General features: G+C 38.5%; 1 protein-coding gene across 21 annotated transcripts in view; it reads left to right on the plus strand.

Annotated features, from left to right (window-relative positions):
• Positions 1 to 21,427, plus strand: part of Oxr1 (oxidation resistance 1) — a 434,885-nt gene that overhangs the window by 371,909 nt on the left and 41,549 nt on the right. For all 21 annotated transcript variants that reach the window (NM_001197907.2, XM_087555486.1, XM_087555482.1 and 18 more), the window contains 7 exon segments: positions 524 to 631; positions 1,560 to 1,673; positions 7,919 to 8,071; positions 11,550 to 11,734; positions 14,373 to 15,133; positions 17,967 to 18,135; positions 20,469 to 20,631. In NM_001197907.2, the coding sequence (NP_001184836.1) occupies positions 524 to 631; positions 1,560 to 1,673; positions 7,919 to 8,071; positions 11,550 to 11,734; positions 14,373 to 15,133; positions 17,967 to 18,135; positions 20,469 to 20,631 (1,653 nt within the window).

Below are 21,427 nucleotides of genomic sequence, written 5' to 3' on the forward strand. Positions count from 1 at the left end.
ATTTTGTTTTGGAAATGCAATTCTTCTCTTCCATTCAGCGTAGTACTGAGCTTCCTTTCTGTTTCCAACATGGCTGTGGTGAGGGTATGGCGGACACGAGGCAAGTTAATCCAGCTGGATGAAGCTGGATTACAGACCGCGGTCAGCAGTCCACCTTGGGATTGGGAATCAGAGTCTGGTCCTTGCAAGAGCAGTTGGAGCTCTTCACCTGGGAGTACCCGCTCTGCCTCCGTCCTTTCAGTGCTTGTGTAACGTGAGCATGCTTTAAAATCTGTACTTTGTATTCGGAAACTGAGTTGTTGGCCAGCGTGGGCTGTGCTAGACTACATTTTAATATACATGCTGTCTGACTTTGTAGGTTGAGCTTATTGTAGAATGTAGTATTTCTTGAGTTTTCTCAGACATTATAGTTTATGGATCAAATATAAAATTGTTTTCAAGATGTATTAATATTGCATAATCACTCAATGTTAAATTTTTTTGTTTTAACTGATGAAAGTAATCTGTTTTTCATTTTAAACAGGTTGAATCAAGGGATTCTTTGAATAGCATAGCCCTGAAATTTGATACCACACCCAATGAACTTGTTCAGTTAAATAAGTTATTCTCCAGAGCAGTCGTGACTGGACAGGTATTGTTATTATTTAAATGTGTTGGTTTTAAAGTTATTAAGTTAAATATATTCATTTTTATATAGTTCAGAATGTAGAAAATATGAAAATAGTTTTTTGTGTTCTGTGAACAAATCCTGTTGGCCAGATAAAAAGTGTGAGTTACATCTATTAATTCCCTTCTTAAAACAAATGAAAATAAGTGTAAGTTATGCTTCAAATATAGTCTTGAAGAATTTTTAAAAACACTTAAAGTAGTTCATGTAAATTGACAGAATTCCAGTATGTTTAAAGGTAAACTATCCTTCCAACTAAAACTTGCTTTCTCCATGAAAGTGGTTAACAAATTGAATCTTGCAGAAATAGTCTAACCTTCATCCGAGGATTTTGTTTGGATCTTTAAGCTTGTCTGGGACCCCTAGAAAGTGGTGGATTTAAGTAGAGAGCACTCACAACTTTCCTTATCTGTAGAGATGTAGAGTATCAACATATGATTGCTTAGCTAGCTATGCAGTAGGACGCACACTGCTACACTGTTGCTAATCTTAACACTGGGACAGTGAACACTTGTATGTATCTATTTATATGCATTCCACAGCCCAAATTCTGTAGATAATATTGTTGGGTCAAGGTACAAATAATTTCTTTAGTTACTGCCAAGCTGCCTTTGAGATGAACAGTAGCTGAGTACTGCAATACAGTAATACAATAATTGAGAGGTTTTTTCTGTACTGTGTCAACAGCTTATTGTAATAACCATTTCTAAATTAATTTAAGTCAATTTAAAGTGTTTTTGGTTTTCATGCTTATATAATCTACTGCTCTACTTTTATAATCTGAATTTTTCTTTTTATTGCTGAAGCCATTATTAAATAATGTTTGCTTATAGAACGTTATTTGGTCATTAGTGTTTGTTTATTTGAAGCTATCTGTGAACACTTTTTCCAGGTTTTATACGTTCCTGATCCTGAGTATGTCTCTAGTGTTGAAAGTTCCCCATCCCTAAGCCCTGTAAGTCCTCTGTCACCAACATCATCAGAAGCTGAATTTGATAAAACCACTGTGAGTACTCTACTTTTCAACCATTTCTATGTAGAAATCACAGTGTGCATGTTACTCATTGTGTGTACTTACTTTCTACTTTACTATGGTTAAAGTGAGAATAGATCCTTTTATTTTGTTAAAGTGCTTAGCTTGGATAGATATACCTTTGGTGGTAATGGTCCAAGAAATGTTAACATTTCTGTCTTAGAAATATCAAATAAAATTTAATTTTTCATGGAATTATACTTAACAAACATGACATAAAATCATAAATAGTTTGAGTATTTTCTGGAGTGTGTATGTGTGTGTGTGTGTGTGTGTTACACGCATGCACACTTAATGAAGTAGTAGTAGTAGAAGGAAGACAAGCATACGTAAAGGGAGAAAGATGGAAACCTCGGGACTAGAAGCAACCCTAAACACAGTTCTATTTCCTCCACCTTAGAGGTGTACATGGCGTGCCCGATTTGGGGAGCAGTCTGTAACCCAAGGTCAGCTGTGGACTTTGCTCCTGTGCTTTCACTGATGAGCACTTCAGATTTTGAGATGGAAAGTCAATCTGCGCTTTATATTATTGTTATCGGTAACAGTGGAGATCAGAGTTTGATGATGAATATTGCTGACTGAGAGCACAGTAACTACTGGAAACTGTTTCTCCTTTTCAGCTGGAGACGTGCCAAGTTTGATACAGGAGGAGAAATAACAGGAAAATGTGGTCAGAGGTGGACTTAGATTGAGCCTCTAACCTTAAAAGTAGAATTATGTTGAAACCTGTGGGATTATTACCTTCAGACCATATCTCTACCTCCTGACTTTATTTGGAAGTTTAAAATAAACAAGGAGATCAAGCCATAGTGAGGGAGAGTGAGAGAGAGAGGGAGGGAGGGAGGGAGGGAGGAGGAAGAAGGAGGAGGAGGGAGGAAGAAGAGGGAGGAGGAGGAGGAAGAGGAGGAGGAGGAGGAGGAGGGAGGGAGGAGGAGGAGGAGGGAGGAGGAGGAGGAGAAGGAAGAGGAAGAGGGAGGGAGGAGGAGGAGGAGGGAGGAGGAGGAGGAGGAGGAGGAGGAGGAAGAAGAGGAGGAGGAGGGCTAACAGCAGTGACCAGGACACAGAGTCCTTCCTGCGCTTCACCTTTAGACCCAGGTTTGGTCTTGTGCAGCTTTGGTTTCTTCTGTGCACTGTAAGTCTGTGCAGAATGAGAGGTGAACCCACAGGGAGAGTGTTTAGGTAATAATGTGGGGGTGGGGTAATGAAATCTGTTCACCCAGAGTGAATATGCAGAGTTGTTCCCTTCCGTAAATACTGCCTAGCATAGTCAGTATAAAAGATGGCGGTAGAACTTTTGAATAGCAGTAGAAATAGAAGCGCAGTGTATTAAGGAGAAAGAACTTAAAAACGTTAATGGTCTAGAAAAGACCTGGACAGTCTGAAGAGGAAACTGCAAAGGGAACAGTAGAGTCCCCACATAGTCAGTGTCTTCTTTCTTACCAGTGTTGGGATGTGCAGCCGGGGTTGCTATGGCCCACGCTAAATACCTCTTACTTGCATTTTCATCCAGAAATTCCAGAGCTTTATTTAAATTTACAGTGCTTAAAACATCTCCTTTAGAAACTGAATTGAGACTCATAGTATGTCACGATGTAATGAGATGAGGGTTAAATCTGACCGCCTAGGTCCTGTGTTGGATTCTTAACTTCCGGCCTTAAGTCACTATGCCCTTGCTGTGAGGAGACACCATGAGCATTGCAGTTCTTACAAAAGATCACATGTAACTGGGGCTTGATAGTTCCCCAAGGTTAGCCCACATCATCATGGTGGGAGGTGTGGCAGCAGGTGTGATAGGCATAGTGCTGGAGAGGTAGTTGATAGCTACATCCTGATCCACAGGCAGAGAGGAAGACACTCGACCTAGACAGGGCTTTGAAAGTAAAACCTCAGAGACCACTCCTGGTGACACACTTCCCCCAATAAGGCCAGACCTGCTAATCTTTTCAAATAGTGCTAGTCCCTGGTGACTAGACATTTAAATATATGAATGTCTGGGGGGACATTCTTATTTAAACCACCATAGTATCTCTCATGTTGCCTTAAGTACCTACTGTATTGACTAACAAGAACCAATACTGGGTGCTGTTTCGATTCAGCTTGTAGAAACTAGAAAGTTCCCAGAGTTGTAAAAAGATGTATGGAAGTGAAGTCCAATAGAACTGCCAGAGCTGGCTGATGGGCAGAAGGATGGCTAAAACTGCAGAGGCAGAAGGAAGTGTGAGGTTTTTCTCTCTGAACGCAATAGCTATGGTTATTGGGGATTATGTTTGATTTTGTTTTTTGATTACTTGAGGCCAGTAGAGAGTGTCAGCTCTCCTGGAGAGGGTTGCAGGCTGAGAGTCTTCTGATTTAAGGGCTGACAACAGACATGTGGTCCTCTGGAGAAGCAAGCCGCTCTTGTTGGCTTTCTTAATGTGCTCTTTCTAAATTATTTAAATTTTCCCATCGCCCTCTTAGTTTTCTGCTATTTCCCTAATAAAAGATCACAAATTGAGTGTATGTAACAATAAAAAATTATTGTCCTCCAATTCTGGAAGCAGAAGCCTCAGTTCTAGTGACTGAGTGACGAGACTGTTACCTCTTCTTAGAAGCACGAGAGGCCAATTGTCTGCTTATCCGGCAAGCAGTGGGCACGAGTGTTTGCTGGTGCTTAGAACTCTTGGGCTTGAAAATGCTTCGCTGTCTTTGTTGTCATATGGCTGGCCTCTCCCTCTTGTCTATGGTAAGGACTTTGCTGCTTCCATATGACCGTTGAAAAACCTGGGGCTGGAGAGATGGCTCAGCGGTTAAGAGCACTGACTGCTCTTCCAGGGGTCCTGAGTTCAATTCCCAGCAACCACATGGTGGCTGTAATAATATCTGATGACCTCTTCTGGTGTGTCTGAAGATAGCTACGGTGTACTTATATATAATAAATAAGTAAATCTTTACAAAAAAAGAAAAAAGAAAAACTAATTAATCCAAAGAAGACCAATTTCCATATCAAGTCCCATTTGGGGGTCCAGGGACTTGAATTTTCAATGTGTCATTTAGGAGACACAATTAATACCTAACATAAAATTGTAAGAGGATTATAGTTATTATCATAACTTTAATATTTATCATATATTTTAATCACCTTTTAAGAAAACAAGGACTTTAGCATAGGTTTTGTTTGGGGCAATACTAGCAGTGTTTAAAAACATCTAGGAAATATTCTTTACTTATATGCTGCAGTCATGCAGAAGTAAGATTAGCTTCTCATACGAGCATGTGGACATGCTTGTTAATGTTCTAAATAAAACAAAGCATTGCTGTCACTGTCATTTGACACCTTGAACTTGTGTACTTCCTTGTTTATTGACTGCGGAATCAGACAGTCAGAGTTAAAACATTGGATCTACCAGAGCAGTTTAAATGCTGAAAATTGCATATGCTCAAAGAGTAATCCCTATTTTAAAAATTTATATTATACATAAAGTATATTTATCTGTATTGCCTAATGGGATTGGGTGCATTCTGTGTGGTACGGCCATAGACTAGGGAGTATTAACTAATATAAATTAAAATTTTAACTTCAAGGCTTTTAAGCATAAATCTGACTCTCATACACACTTTATGTTAAATCTAAGCCAATTATTTTAATAAATGCTCGTAGGGCAAAAACACATAAATAAGTTGTGATATTTTCAACTTTAAAATCAACTATCTTAGTAATTGTATGTACGCATGTGTATGTGCGCTGTGTGTATGCCTATGCGTGCAGAGGTTAGACAAGGGTATTAGGTCCCCTGAAACTCTAGATGAGGCACGTGTAAGCTGCAGTATAGGTGTGGGAAGTCAAACGTGAGCTCCTCTGTTGTACTCCTAATGAGTTGCTGGTCCACCTCACTGACCTCTAGTTATATTTTTTAAGAGATTATGCTGCAATCAGACCTTAGTCTTATAGTCTCTGACAAAAATCTCATGGTTAATATCCCTTGAAATAGAACTTTAAATTTTCATATTTACACAATCACACAAATGGATAAGTTATGAGTGACAGTTTTCTTCTGAATTTTGGTTGGGATCCTCGTTTTGTAATTAGAATTTGAAAAGCCAGGCCTCAACCTTAGACAAAGAATCTCAGGCAAATAAGGAATGCTGAAACTGGGAGAAATAGTCTTCCCCAGGGAAGAGCTTATCAGCTGGTTATCTGATACCGAATGGTCATTCATCCCCGAAAATATACAAATAACATTATACAGGCTGAGATGGTCATACTCATGTATTTAGGGATACGTATGTGTACACACATACACCAGTATATGTAGCAACAATGAAAAAGAGACCATGAATTTGAAAGAGAGGAGAGCATAGAAGAAGCTGGAGAGAAGAAAGGGAAGGGAAAATGATGTAATTACGATCTCAAGAAAATAATTAAGAATATTGTTTTTCTTTTAAACTGATGATAAAAGCTCAGTCAGATCTAAAGTCAACGTGAGTCCCTTGAAATCACACCCTACTTTCCTTCAACTGAAAAAGTTTCATTCTGTATCTTGTGTCTAAGCTTCCTCAATTTCTTGATTCTAGGAAGCAGAATAAAAATAAATGAATGTGTGAGTATATACAACTTACAGAAAGAGGTAAATGGTTTTATTGAAGATTTTAAAGTTTATGTAGCATGCTTATATGCATCTATTGGCTGAGAAACACTTGTGTTTTACCTCGACATTACTGTGCTGTGTGTGAAGTTTTCACCCTGTGAGCACAGACACAGTACAGCCCAGGCAAAAGAAACCCAAGTGCAGAGGTTGCACTTACTACAAGCCTGTGGCTGTTCCCAGTTGCGTGTTTGGGACAGTACTGCTGCTGCTGTACTCTAGTCAAGGACCTTTCTGATCCTCGTAGCTAAAGCTAAATCCCAGCGAAATACCAGGAGCCCCTAATGAGCTTCAAACGCATTGATCAAGACAGACTCAGTTCAAACAGGCTCTTCGCGGACATAAAGACATTCTGAATGATTCACATTTATGGAATTTGTATCGAGGTTTGATCACAGTCCCCTAGACAACTCTGATTCTTTTAGAAAGAAAACGTCTCTTTGTGCTATACTCTGAGCATTTGCTAAGCTGACTTATGTATCTTTGTAATAGGGTTACATTGCGATATTGGGGTTGCTATAGATACTGAGTTGTAAGATTTGAGACTGAGGGAGCCTCATATCAGGTTGCTCACTGAGATACGCCTTCATTTAAGGAGAACAATTGGCACTGTCCTTTGAAATAGTGAGTAATGTGGTTTCATAGTAGCTGGTGATACTCAGACAATAAACCCGTAATTCAGGAGAAATTGAACTGCTATAAATAGAATTTGCTGCTAGCTCTTTGCTGTCGTGGACTTTCTTGTGGGTCTGGCTCATCTGCTTTTTGGTGTGGAACATTTTATCCATCACCTGTGGAAGAGCTGAAGGGAAAGTGCATGTTATTGCAGTTGTGTTCACTAGCTCTCTCAGCAGCCCAGACTTACATCTCAGGTCCATCTCTCATGGTTAGCCAGGTATGGAATTTGGCTGAACATGGATAAAACTCTGGGTTTGACTGAGAGGTGCTTCTCAGCTCTAAGAATATCAGCCTCAGGTCTCCACAAATACAAATAGCATGTATACACACAGGTGTGCCCACATACCTAACACTTGGATGCGTACCCCACCACCACCACACACACATAGGTGAAACTACAGAAAGAAAATGAGTAAGTTCAAAACTCTTGTGATGAGTTCATCTTCTTGCTTGCTGTACTAGATCTCTCTGGCCAGCTCCTCCTGTACTCTGCTCTTATGGAGGCTGCCGCCTCAGTGTTATCAAAACCAGTGCTTTAATTCACAAGCAGCACAGAATGTGTGTTGAGCTACTTAGATTTTAATGCTTTCTAGGTGTGTGTGTGTGTCTGTGTGTGTGTGTGCGCGCATGCGTACGCTCATATGTGTGTGCATATATTGGCATGTAGATGTATAGATTGATATAATTTATATGCATCCTTTTATTATATGCATTTAAAATTGAAGTTTTTGCTGTATTTAAAATCTTCATTAAAAATGAAAATACCATTATTGTTATAATTTGTGAGATTTTGGGGTATTTATCTTAATATGGTGAGAGGGAGAGTAGGATTTATTGGGGAAGGTTGTTTGCCATTAATGGTGTATGGACCTAGTTTCCTAAGGCACTTTTTTGGTGTTTTATTTTGCTTTGCTTAAGACTCCTGATGTAGTCCATCCAAAAGAAGCGCCTCCTTCATCTACAGAGAGCAGTATTCGGCCTGCAAGAGTTGTATCTTCAACTTCTGAAGAAGAAGAAGCATTTACTGAGAAATTTCTTAAAATTAATTGCAAATATATCACCAATGGCAAGGTAATGAGTGACATCTTAGAGTGGAGCTCTATCATACTTCAGTTTTTACTGAGCTATGACTGTTTTACCAAGGTTTTGGTGACTGGATGTTTGAGTTAGAATGGACCTTGCCCGTGACTTAACCAGCTCCGAAAAAAAAAAAAAAAAAAAAGAAAAAAAGAAAAAAAAAGAACCAAAGGGAAAAAAAAAAAGAGTCTGATGATCTGTGGCAGTTATGAAAAGTAATGGGATATAAATAAATTCACTACCATAAAGCACATAGAATGATTTTTGCTAAGATATTAAACACAGTATTGATTTTAGCAGGAGTGCTAGCTTTGGAAAACTTGGCATTACATACAAATTGAGAGATAACTCATCTTTAGTGAGTATATACTATATGGTAGAAAGTATTTGAGGTGTGTTCACTCAAGCTATTAAAAATAGGAATAAACATTTCTACTTTGGGGCAAGTATATTACTGTTTGAAGTGCTAAGCACTTAGGGATATTTTATGTTTTCTTTTGTTTGAGACAGCATTTCTCTGTGTGGCCCTGGCTGGTCTAGTACTAGCTCTAGACGAGGCTGGCCTCTGCGTCCTGAGCAGTGTGTGCACCACCACCACCCGCTGCGGGTATCTTTCTGTTAACTGATTTCTCATGGGATCCCATGTGATCACGGAACACTTTTACCTCCATTTGAGTGTGACTTATTTCCCCACCTAGAACCTCTTGATAAACTGTGCATATATGCTTAAAAAAATGGGCAGTTTGCTTCTACTGAGTGGAACATTTTACAGTATCAGTGAAGTCAAATTGGACGATGATGGTCTTTTCCTGTATCTCTATTGATTTCTTTCTGTGGTTTTTGTAAATTGTTGACAGGTGAGTGGAACTGTCTCATTGCAACGGGTAGTTTTCTGTTTTCAGTTCTATAAGTTTATAGCTAATAGTTCATGAATTTTCAGAGAACTCTTATGTATGGAAATGTTTAGCATTCTGATATTATCTGGATGAATCGACTTATCATGAAAAACTCAGCACTAATCTCGGAATTCTTTCCTGACTCCACCCTGGTGGATAGTGGTAGATAGCGCTATAGCCCTTTCCACTTCTTTTGAGAAGTGTTAGCATGCCTTATCCTTTTCTGTCATTATAAAGAGTGTTTCTTACGGGTAGTGTGTGATTTTAGACTTTTAGTCAAATGAGGTTGAAAAGGTAAAGTCTTGAGATTTTTTTCATAACTTTGGCCTTGAGGAAAGAAGTTTGAATGATTCACTTGTGCATCCTTTTAGCTCCCAGGGTGGTTTCCCAGAAAATTAAAGCAGATTGGTTGATCCAGTGGGTAAGGTATCACCTGGTTTAGTCCAGAAAATAGAAACGGCTTTGAGGCCTTTTGTAGCTTTAATGTGTATACAGAACTGAAGCATTGATATTAAATTGGACCTTTTGCTCATGTGTAGCTACTTAGAATTATTTCCTGAAAGTACTTGAAATGTAACGTGTGACATGTTGGTAATGTGAGCCGAATCTGCTACAGGCTGGGAGTGTAGCTCAGTGACAGTGCTTGCCCTGGATGCATGGTATTTTAGGATTATCCCTCAGTATTTCTAAAAATAAATGGAAAGGGCACTACTTTCAGAGTACCTAGAATATACTTGCTTAATTTTAACCAATTGCTTGCTTTCATTTTGCAAAGTCTTTAGTTTACCAAAATCGAAGCAGCAAAAAAACAAAAGGTTAGAAACCTTCTAAGAACCATGTACTGTGCATGTACTGTAGCCTTGTTTGTATACCATAGGTTTACCCCAGCCATGTGAACGTCCTGTGTAACACTTTATTGGCTCTCATTGGCTTGTGTTGGTGTGTGCTTCGGCGGTGTAAATTGCTGTAAATGAGTCTCATGAAAACACTGCTCAGAGGCCAGATAAGCTGAAGTTTCTATAATGTTACTCCTTAAAGGGGTTCATTGTCTGCACTAGAAGAAGTGGCAGCTAGGGGCCTTTGAGATGGCCCTGTGGGTAGACCCTTGGGAGAAGAAAACTAACTTCTACCATCTGTCCTCTGACCACCTTGCTCATGTTCTGGCACATATGCCCACACATAATGTGTACATAAGCATTCACCCACACACAGTAAATAATATCTTTTAAAGAAATGATAGTTCAACTGTTTTAGATCACTTACCCACCTGAATGTCCCCATATATACTTCGTATTTTAATGTGACATGTTTGCTGTAAGTCTTTTCTACCTGTACTATGTGCTCCAGTTGCTTCTTGTCACTTAATGTGGATATTTTCATCAAGAGAGACTTTCAAGCTTTCTTTACTTAGTCTTGTAGAAGGCGGTGTCGGCCATAGCTCATGCCACATTTTTGTTCAGGTTGACTGTGCTTGTGTTTGAACTCGAAAGAATGGTGTGATACCAAATCAAGTAGGCTGTCTGATTTTCTCTTTTCTTTGCTTTTTTTTTTTCTTTCAGGAAAAAGCAAGATTACTTTAAATAACCAATGGATTTTCAGAAATTTTGTCAGGCTTTTTACTTTTATGCATAAAAAATATCTTGGAATGAAAGTTTAAATAAAACTTTGAGAGTAAGGGATGCTTCACTTGCGGTGGAGTATGGCTACTCTGTGATTTGTGTGGTAGCATGGTGAAGGAGCAGACTACCCAGACTGGCTCTTTTCTTTGCCCACTTCTCTTAGCCTTTGTCTTTATGTCTGTAGACGAGGATATTTCACAACAGTACAGAAATAGTTCCTGTTTCACAGCTAGGATTGTGAGAGTCAAGTTAACCGTGTACATACAATTTGATATAGGTGACAGAATAAATATTCTTACCAATGCTGTCAACTGTCTATAAACCTCCATTGATAAAAAGAGTAGACTCTTAGGATTTATATCACTGTTTATATAAACTCATTTACAATTCATAGTCTTTAATGGTAAGTGAAAAAACAGTTAGCTTGCTGTGAATTTTATCCAATCTACCAACTTTACAGATGAAGAAGTATACCTTAAAACTTTGCATTCTGAAAGTCCCATAACTGACGAATAGCAAATTCAAGCAACCCTAGTTACTTTTTTCGAACACTATTTCTATGAAACTATTGCTTTTCCACGGATGGAGTTATTGGTTCTCATGTAGCAGCATTGGGGAAGAACATGGGCGGGGGCGGGGGGAGGGGATTCCTGCAAAACTTGGTCTTGGTCTTGTGCAGAGTTTTCTTCATAATGTGGCCATTCTTTTACTTTGTCAAACTTCATTCCTCACATGATTGGTTGAGGCGGAACATGATATTCCTTGCACTCTGTCTCTGCTGCGGAAAACAGTAGCATTTCCTAGAAATGCATGTTTTCATGAAAGTGCCCCAGTGCCTTGCTGTACCGTGTAGAAAGCAGATGGCCAGAAGTCAGAAAAAGCACGTAATAGAGGTATCGAGAACCTTTATGAAATTGCGAACCTTGAAGACTGAATGATACTTTCTTTTCCTCCTAGGGCACAGTTAGTGGCGTCCTGCTAGTTACACCGAATAACATAATGTTTGATCCACATAAGACAGACCCCCTGGTTCAAGAGAACGGTTGTGAGGAATATGGCATCATGTGTCCGATGGAAGAGGTGATGTCAGCTGCCATGTACAAAGAGATTTTGGACAGCAAATTAAAGGAGTCACTGCCCATGTGAGTGCCTTAGTGCGCTGGTAGTCCGGCTTCCCCTTCCTTTCTTCTTTGGTTGGTTGTTAGGTTTTTTTTATTTGTTTGTTTGTTTTTGTTTTTGTATTTATATAGTTGACCCTTCTCTAATACTCTTATTTTCTTAGTTTTGTTATGGCTGCTTTCTATGTTGTTAGTAAAACAAGAATCTAAGCACTGTTGAATAGTTGATGATTTCTAGTGTGCCTGGAATATAGTAGGTAATATAGTTCATTAGACTTACATATATTTGGTCAAAGAATCAGATACTTGACAAGTAGCCTATAGCACTTATGTAATTCAGTGCTTATCAACCCTTCGTTATTTAGACACAGAATCAAAAACTTGAACTTACTCTTCATTATTAAGAAATAAGTAACTGTCAAGTACCATGAAAGAACCTGGAGTGGCATGTGGAGTTTTGAGGGTGGCACAGATAAAGACCTGGCGGCGCGGTAGGCAGAGCAGCTTATGTTTACATCTACAGTTGTACTTCTGGATACGGAAGGTGTCAAATAGGAAAGAAAAGGCCTCCAGGTTGCACTAATGAAGGCTTTGGTGTGCTAATGTGGGCCCCTGTGTGGTAGAATGGCACAGATATAAGACTATAGCTATAGGCAAAGCCCCTTAAGCAATACACATGACCAGTAGGGAGCAGACATGGGAAAGACTGAGAAATAAAAGGAGCTAGAACACAGGAAGGGAAGAGGTTGGCATATAATAGACTCCTTCCACTCCCTATGTGACTGGCAACCAATGAAAACGGCTTCACCTTCACTGATAACAGACAATTTACAGTCCTCGGCCACTTAGACCTGGGGGTGGGGGAGAGGTAGAAAGGAGAAGGAGCTAGGGAATTTTTCAGGTTAGTATGTAAGCTGTTGGGTGCCTGGGATAGCATAAAACTCCTGTTGGAGTAGGGTCCATTTTAGTCTGTAATACCAGATACTGGTTTGGCTTGGTAAAATGATCTTTAGAAGCACAAATAATTTTCTTAATTTCCAAATCAGTTTTCTAAACTACTGGATATATTTTTAAGTTGTCAACAAAAGCCAATTTCAGGAAAACAAACAAAAAAGAAAATACCAAACCACAATTATTGAGCTTCGATGTAGATATGGGACACAGGCTGAAAAGCCAGCTCCAGAGGGACAAAAGGATGCTGCATCAGTGAGGTCCTATCCTGACATTAAGTCTCAGTGGCTCAGAATTAAATACTGTCCCGTATGGTCTGAGACTGCTCTGCAAGGAAGCCTTCCTAATGACCAGTTTGACAGGACCTGAGTTCAAGCACTTTAAACAATGTCACCAACAGGAAATAACTTATATGTTAGTTGAACTCAGAATTTGGCTTCAAACAAGAGAAATACATAGAATGACTTTGCAAAGTAAGTTTGTTTGTAAAAGTGAGTGAGGTAAAAGATGTTAATGGTCTTCCCTTTTTTTAATGTGTGGAGAATCGATTTCTAATGTACTGTGTGGACTGTGTCGAACAGTTCGCCATCAATATTTAGTCTTTCAAAATATGAAAGTTTAGGCTAAAAACCCACCCAAATATACAGCCTGTTAGTTTTAATTCTTGTTTGTTTCTGTGTTTTTAAAACCTACGAACAGTGAGTCTCTTGAGTCTGTTAAGTGTGTAGATGAAATCTCCCAAAGCTAGTGCCCAGCCCCTCCACGCTGTGGGTGCAGGTGAAGTGAATCACCAGTAGATGGCACCATTGCATATTTCCTATCTTGGGTGAGATTGCCTCTTTTAAAATGAATTCAGTACAGAGGCAGAGGACACTTAAACGAAATCTTTAAAGTAAAGAAATTTTACACATATACTTTAGAAAATATGTATTTTGTTACAAAAACTTGAAAACCACAAGAAAGTTAAATAAGCGACTTAGCTTTAATATGCACAGAAGGCCGCTGACTTACTGCCGTTCTGACTAGCAGACTTGTTCTCTAGCCGTATATGCAAAGCGTTACACCGCGCCACTGAGACTTCAAGTAATTGTTGTTTCTCATGAGCAACTTTAACTGTCATCTAAATTACTGACTTTCTAAGTGATGCTTATTTCAAGCACATACATCTTGCGACCATTAATATTTACCTCAACAAATGCCAGGAAAGATGGAAATGAGGCCCAGCCATGAAATATTCATAATCTAACATCTTAGTTCTTTAACTGGACAGATTCTCTTAGACCTGTTCTGACATTATAGATTTCCTTTAAATGTTTGCCTCGGGTTAATTCACATTATCCATGTTTTTTAAATCTCTCTTTGCATATAAATAAATACTGTATATGTATGTGATAAATTGACATTTTCCATTGTCCCTACCCTACAATGAAAATCCTGTTTCAGTATTATAAATCATCAGGAATTTATGGCAACTTTGTTGTAGTTTTCCCACAAGGAATGCTACTTTGATGTTTCCCAGATAGTATACAGTTGATGAAAAACCTTGATATAATTACGTGGGGGCATATATGAAAAATGTAGTATTTGTATATTCTGTCGATAGCTATACTTTGCTGTTTTTAAAAAGCCTCTTCTATAATACTATTATTTGCTTGCAGAAGTAAATTGCTACAGTTTTTAATACCTAATAATTTTTAATTTTATTTAATAGAGAAGTAGATCAGTTGTCAGGAAGGGGGTTCTGCCATTCAAAGAAAATGACAGGAGTCCCTGCTGAGGAAACAGACTCGAGAAGCCGCGATCAGGGAAACGACAGTGTCAGCACTGCTCCCAGGAGCACTGAGGAGTCTCTCTCAGAAGATGTTTTCACGGAGTCAGAACTCTCTCCTATCCGAGAGGAGCTGCCCTCCTCAGAGCTGAGACAAGAGAAGTCATCTGACGCCTCGTCAGAATCTGTGCAAACCGTCAGTCAGATCGAAGTAGAGTCCTTGACAGCCGCGTCAGAGTCTGCTGATGTTTCTGACCACACTAACGCGAATAGTGGACGTTCTTCAAGCGAAGTTCGGGCTTTATCTCATGAAACTGGTTTAAGTAGTCTTGAAATAGCCACTAAGGAAGGAGATAAAGCTACAGGAAACCTCCAAGAAGTCTCAGGCCCTAAAGAACAAAGCACAGATATAAAAGGTCAGGATAACCAAGATTCTTTCCACCACGAAAATTCACTGCAGCAAGAGGCAGGTGAAGACAGTCTGTCTTCCGGAGAAACAGTGGAACTGACAGAAAAGCCAACTGTTCTTAAGGATCAACAAGGGAAGGAACTAAAACGGGACTCAGAGACAGAAGTAGAGGAACTGCGCAAACTCTGGAAAACCCACTCTATGCAGCAAGCCAAACAGCAAAGGGACACCATTCAGCAGGTGGCACAGAGGGAGAGTAAACACAGAGGCGCACCTGCAGATGCACATGGAGAGGGTAAGTGTTGGTCTGCTGCATGCTGCTTTCTGCTTTCCCTCTGACCAGACACTGCCGAGTTAGGGGTGTGAGGGAGAATCAAACAACTCCTGAATGACGTTACTCCGAGACCATGTCAGCAGTGCCTGGTCTCTGAACATCTTTTCTGCCATGTTTTGGCACTCCTAACCCTTGAGCACTTTCTCTAAAGCCTGTGTTATGAATGTGTTCCCACACTGTAGGATAAATACAGTGATTGCTCCATTTTCCTTTTCATTATATCATTGCATATATAATGTACAAATTTAATTTTTAATTGCCGAAGTTTTGAATCCATAATTTTTTTGCAAAGCAGTATTGGACATGAAACTCTACTTCTACAATTTTTTACATACATAAAAATCACATGCTCGTTGGATTAGATGGTGGTTTTAAAAAACAAATGCTCAGGATAAAAGTTATCACTTCCTGTCTCAGTTCAATTTTTGTTAATACGAGCATTACCATAATACTTTCTAATATAGTGTGCTTTTGCTTAATATATTATAAATTCAGTAGCTGTGGCTCAAATAATTTAGTAAACATTCTCTTAATTCTACTGACATATTGCTCCTAGTAATTCAACTTAGGTAAGAACTTCTTTTGATTTTAGGTTTTTACTTTACTAAAATGATATACTACTTTTAACCTTTTAAAGGTTTCAAAAAAAAAAGCTAAAGAACACATACAAAGATCTTTATGCCAATGTTACTTATATCAAAGAGAGAAAATACCTTAACAATATGAATTGTTAAAAACAAGTAAATGATTAGATAAATTAAAGACTAATAAAACCACATGTTGAAAAAACTATAATGAACATACACTGTACAGATGTTAAGTGAAAAGAAGCAAGAAATAGCACTATCTATTATACAATCCTGAGTTTCCATTAAAGTCTGTATGTGCGGATAGATGGAGTATGAGACAAAACCAAACTTGCCTTCTGAAGATCTGTAGGAGCCTTAATACTAGTTGATCATCCTTGGTTGTCAGCTCCAGGCAATTTTGTATACTGTGCTCTAATTTTCTGCACTTGACAATCTTTCTTAATAAATGTTCAATGTGTTCCAAATAAAGATAACACATCATAGAAGAAACATCTGACCTTCTGTAGAAATTGCTGTCAGTAAACACATTCTTTAGTTACTAATGAATATAATCTTGGTTGGGTAATACAAAGAAAATTCAGTATTTTAAAACTGAACGTTGAATGTGACAGCCATACTTAAAACCCAGTGTTTGGAAAACACCAAGAAAGACCAAGGTCTGTCTGCATGGGACACGGGAGACCTTGTCTCAAAATAACAATAGTGTTTCTCAGGCTCTTTGACATAAGTCTTGCTACGTAGGTGAGGTACCTTCTGGCCTCCAGCAATAAGGTCCTGGAACTGCTACAGTTCCATTCGCACCATGCCAGATGGAGCTGGACCTCTAGGAACCGCTGGGAGAGATGAAGGTGATCCACACCGGCTGTGCAAAATGAGCAGATCCTCAAAACGGATCTGGCGTTCCTCTTTTGGTATACAATAATAATAATAATAATAATAATAATAATAACGGATCTGGCCGTTCCTCTTTTGGTATACAATAATAATAATAATAATAATAATAATAACAACAACAACAACCTGAAAAGAGGGACTCAAGTAGATACCTGTATAAAATATGTTTACAGCAGAATCTATTCCAGTACTATGCACATGACTGAATTTTCTTTGCATCATCCTGCTGTCAAATAACATATGATACATCATATACATGGAAATGTTAATTCTTCAGGTTTAAGGAGCTTGGAAGTTTCTGTTACATACATAGATGTACATGATAATGACAGTTAATGGAAAGAGAACCATGAGTCTGAATGAGAGGAAGAAGGGATATGTGGGAAGGCTTAGAGGGAGGAAGGTGAATAGGGAAATGATGTAATTATATTATAATCTCAAGACGTAAGTTTTAGAAAGAGGAAAGTCTAAGACCAGGTGAGTGGTGACGGCATGCTGGCCACTGAGTGAGATGTGTACCATAGAAGTGTGTCCACTGCTGGAGTAAAGGCAGGCGCAGAGCACACACTGGCGATGACGGGAGGGAGGGCAGAGACAGCGTATTGCTTAGTCAGGGGCTGTTGTGCTGGAGAAGAATGTGGAGGTTCTCAGAACGGGTGTCAGTGGTGCGTGTACAGCAGTGTGAATGTACTCATGCCTACAAATTGTAGATTTCAGAGTGCCTAAAATGCTGAATTCTAGGATATTTCCATCTTATCATGAGAAACCAAAATGGTGAATTTTACCCTTTGTATTATTTTACTGAAAGAAAGACTTGAAGTATGTGGTTGATTTCTTGCACCTTTGTTTGTATGTATGTATATATGTGTGTATGTATGTATGTATGTATGTATGTATGTAGACACTAGAGATTTCATTAATTTTTTTTACTTTATATTAAAATTACCATTTAGAAATTATGTATACAACTTAGGTGTGATTTTTGTAGGATCATGGAGAATATGAAGAACATTTTACATGTATATGCACTTCAGCTTAGCTGTTATTTGCAATTTACTGAAAAGTCTTTGCATTTTTTTCCTAATAGCTCTCAACAAACCATTCATTGTATCTTGCTGTTTCGGTAACTATATATTCCATGTGGTTTTTTTTTTTTTACAAAAGGACAAGGTAGTTAAATCAATATGCCCAAGTGCCAGTAAAATGCATTATTTTACAATTAGAAGCTAAAATGTAGAACTGATTCATCTAAGCTACTTGAGTATACTCTAAGAGAACTGAATGGATCCTGTTTACTCATCGCTTTCCAGGCTCCTCGTTGTTAAAGGAAAAGAGAAGGCATCGATTACATAAGTTCTTATGTCTCCGAGTCGGAAAACCAATGAGGAAGACATTTGTATCTCAAGCCAGTGCTACGATGCAGCAGTATGCACAGAGAGATAAAAAACACGAGTATTGGTTTGCAGTGCCACAAGAAAGGTGAAATAAAAGCTCCTAACTCTCTATTTTCCTTACAAGATTTTTTTTTTTTGTCTATCATAACACCACAAACTTTAAAGCCTACATTTCCTCATTAATAGCTAACATTAGGCAGGCATGATGGCATGCACCTTTAATTCCAACACTAGAAAGGCTTGAGAAGGAGCACCTCAAGGTCAGGAAGTTTGACATACACAGTGAGTTCACGGCCAGCCTGTGCTACATATAGCAGAGCTATCTGTAAATAAGTCTATATGAAATCAATTGCTACCTGACACTTTTCATCTATATCTTTAAATTTTCCTACTTACAGTTTAATGCCAAAACACTGGGACATGAGTGGGGTTTTAGTAGTTAAGGGCTTATGTCGGAGACCATGAAAATCCATGAGCATACAAACTGATACAGCCTTGTGAAGGAAAATGATACGCAGTTCTTATTCACATTTTATCTTCAAATTTGTGTTTTCTAGTACATTTTCTTACAGAATTCTTAAGGTGTCTTTATCCATTATAAATAATCTTTCAACACATTACAAAATTAATTGTAAGCATACTTATAAACTTTTCTGGATATACTGAAGTCACATGTTTTTCACTTGCTAGGACCAGAGTAAAGGGTCTTTCGGGGTGGGACACTCACCAGCTAACATGTTTCAGTTTTAGAATCCTAGCAGTGTGGCACTGAGAAGCGCTTTCTGTGAAAGTGCGAGGTAGATCGCAGGATTGGCTCTACCGTGCCCATTTTTGTTTTTCTTTAATTGCTGGGAAGCTTTGTTTTTCTATATATCAAAAATGCCTCGTTATAATAACCTCATGCAGTTCTTTAGTGTTTCTGTGTATCTTCCAAAAGTTACTCAGCCGTCCTCTATCATAATTTTTAGTGACTATTGGTGAACTATTGGTTGGAAACTCAGTTCTCTGTTCCTCAATGAATTAGAAGCAGCTGGCTATACAAAAAGACCTTTTATGTAGAATTATTCCTAGTATCATCACCAGTCTTGAGCAGCTTGAAAGCATTTTATATTTAAAAATGCCCTCCTAAAAACCTGAATGCATTCAGGTTCTCTCATTTTTTAATTGGGGAAAAAACACTAGTGGAGGCAGTAGAGGTTGTGTGTGCTACACCTGGCTGCACGGCCCCCAGAGGGCTGGTCAGGAGTGACACGCCAAAGGAAGGGTGTATGGTGGAAATCCTGCATAGTCTGCTTTGAATAGTGCTGCTTTCAGGGATCTAGTGGTGAACTTTTCCTTCCCTCTGCACTACGAGATATGCCGAACAGTGTACATGTCTTGTATCAAATGAGATTGTAGTCATTAAAATAGCTTGATTTGCATAATCCACTACTTGAAAGAACTCGAGCCAGTTTAAAATGGTTATAATTTAAAATGTTACTATTTAGTTAAATCTAACATAAACACTTAGTTTTTCTCATTATTCTTGGTTATTTCTTAATATTTATATGGAAATTTGTTTTTAATTTTGTTCTTAGTTCCAAACTTAAGTGTTCTGAACGTAACCAGGAAAAAACCTGGTAGTTCTCCTTGGTTAAAACTAATACTATCCCACTGGTGACCTTAGTACCCATGTTAGAAATTTCACTGCAAATATAAATAAAATGTACCTTGGTTTTTATTCATGTTAATATTACTGGAATTTTGAACTTACCATAGACAGAAAACTTAACAGAATTATTGATAGCGATCAGTTACCAGAAGAGAAAAGTTACTCCCCTTTGAATGTGTCAGGAGTCACATAGCCTTGTAGATCATCAGATGATTGCAGAACTTGTAGAACCATCGACTGGTCAGCAGGTATCTTCCAGCTGGGACTTCCGTCCTTCAGTTGTCCATGTGATTCAGTTAAAGCCCATATACACGTAGGCGCTGTAAATGCATGTCTGACCTTTAAATATGTTTATTACAGAGTACACTAATCAACATGGTTTGCTACAATTAGCAAAATCGCAGTAAGGGAAGCAGATATGGGAAAAGATTAGAGTTCTGAAGCCAGAATTCTCTGTGCACTGCTGATCTCCATCCGAATGCCGCCCGTTGGTTGCTTGCCACTACTGGTATCTTTATGGAGAAAAGTGTGCACTGCAGTCACTACAGTGAGAGCTTTCCAAGGCACAGCTTTTTATAGAACTCGACAGATCATAGCCAAATCAGGTTTAAAGATAATGTCTTCCTGTAATGGACTTTATTGTTTTATGTAGTGCAGTGTGTTTTGAAAATCTTCAGCTTCTGTCAAGACATTTCACAAATAGAGTTTTTTAACTTGAGCTTATAGCAGATAAAACGAGGCCTGCTAATAGTCATCTGCCCTAACAGGACAGACCACTTGTATGCCTTCTTCATTCAGTGGAGTCCAGAAATCTACGCAGAAGACACTGGGGAGTACACCAGAGAGCCCGGATTTATAGTGGTCAAGAAGATGGCAGAGTCTGGACCAGATGAAGCCCCTGCCGGCGAAGCCGCAGCCAGGGAGTGGGAGGTAAGGAGGGGGAGGCGCCCATCAGCTGTCTGCTTCCTTTTACCTAGTGTGAGTGTGTAACCTATGGTAAGCCATAGACATGGGAATTTATTGCACAAAAACAGATTTTTCAAGACCTAGTTTGTAGTCTATGCCCAAATGTGCTTATTGAATGAGTCTGAGTAGGTAGCAACTTTAATGCTCTTTGTCACTGTTTTTACATTAAAATACTGGATCATTAATAATAAAGTAATTTTTGTATATTCTAGCATATTTAAAGGACGATAACATGACAAAGATAGAAGTAACATTGCTATCATATTGTCATAAAAATTCCCTACTTGACTTATGTTTTTTTTCTCTTGAATAAAAAAAAAACATGCGCTTAGCACAATCAACTGTTATTTCTAAGTTTCACACCTAACAAATATTACACAAACTTGGTACTAATTTTATAAGAATAATAATTTTTTTCTGTATTTAAATTTAATGAGTTTGTAAACAGTGTCCAAGTTAATACTGATAAGCACTTTTCTTTTTTCTTTTTTTTTTTTTTTTTTCGGAGCTGGGGACCAAACCCAGGGCCTTGCACTTGCTAGGCAAGCGCTCTACCACTGAGCTAAATCACCAATCCCGATAAGCACTTTTCAAAGCCCCCTGTAGATAAAAATTTTTAAGATTAACTATTTTATATGAGTAACAACATTTTTCTTATTTTGATATTTTTTGTCTTAATCTCTTCTTGATGTTATTAGAAAATATAGAGCAGATGCTAAAATGTGATAATAAATGGACTCAAATTTTATTATCCATTTGG

Source organism: Rattus norvegicus, chromosome 7 (assembly GCF_021556685.1).
Source record: "Rattus norvegicus strain SHRSP/BbbUtx chromosome 7, alternate assembly SHRSP_T2T, whole genome shotgun sequence".
NCBI lineage: Eukaryota > Metazoa > Chordata > Mammalia > Rodentia > Muridae > Rattus > Rattus norvegicus.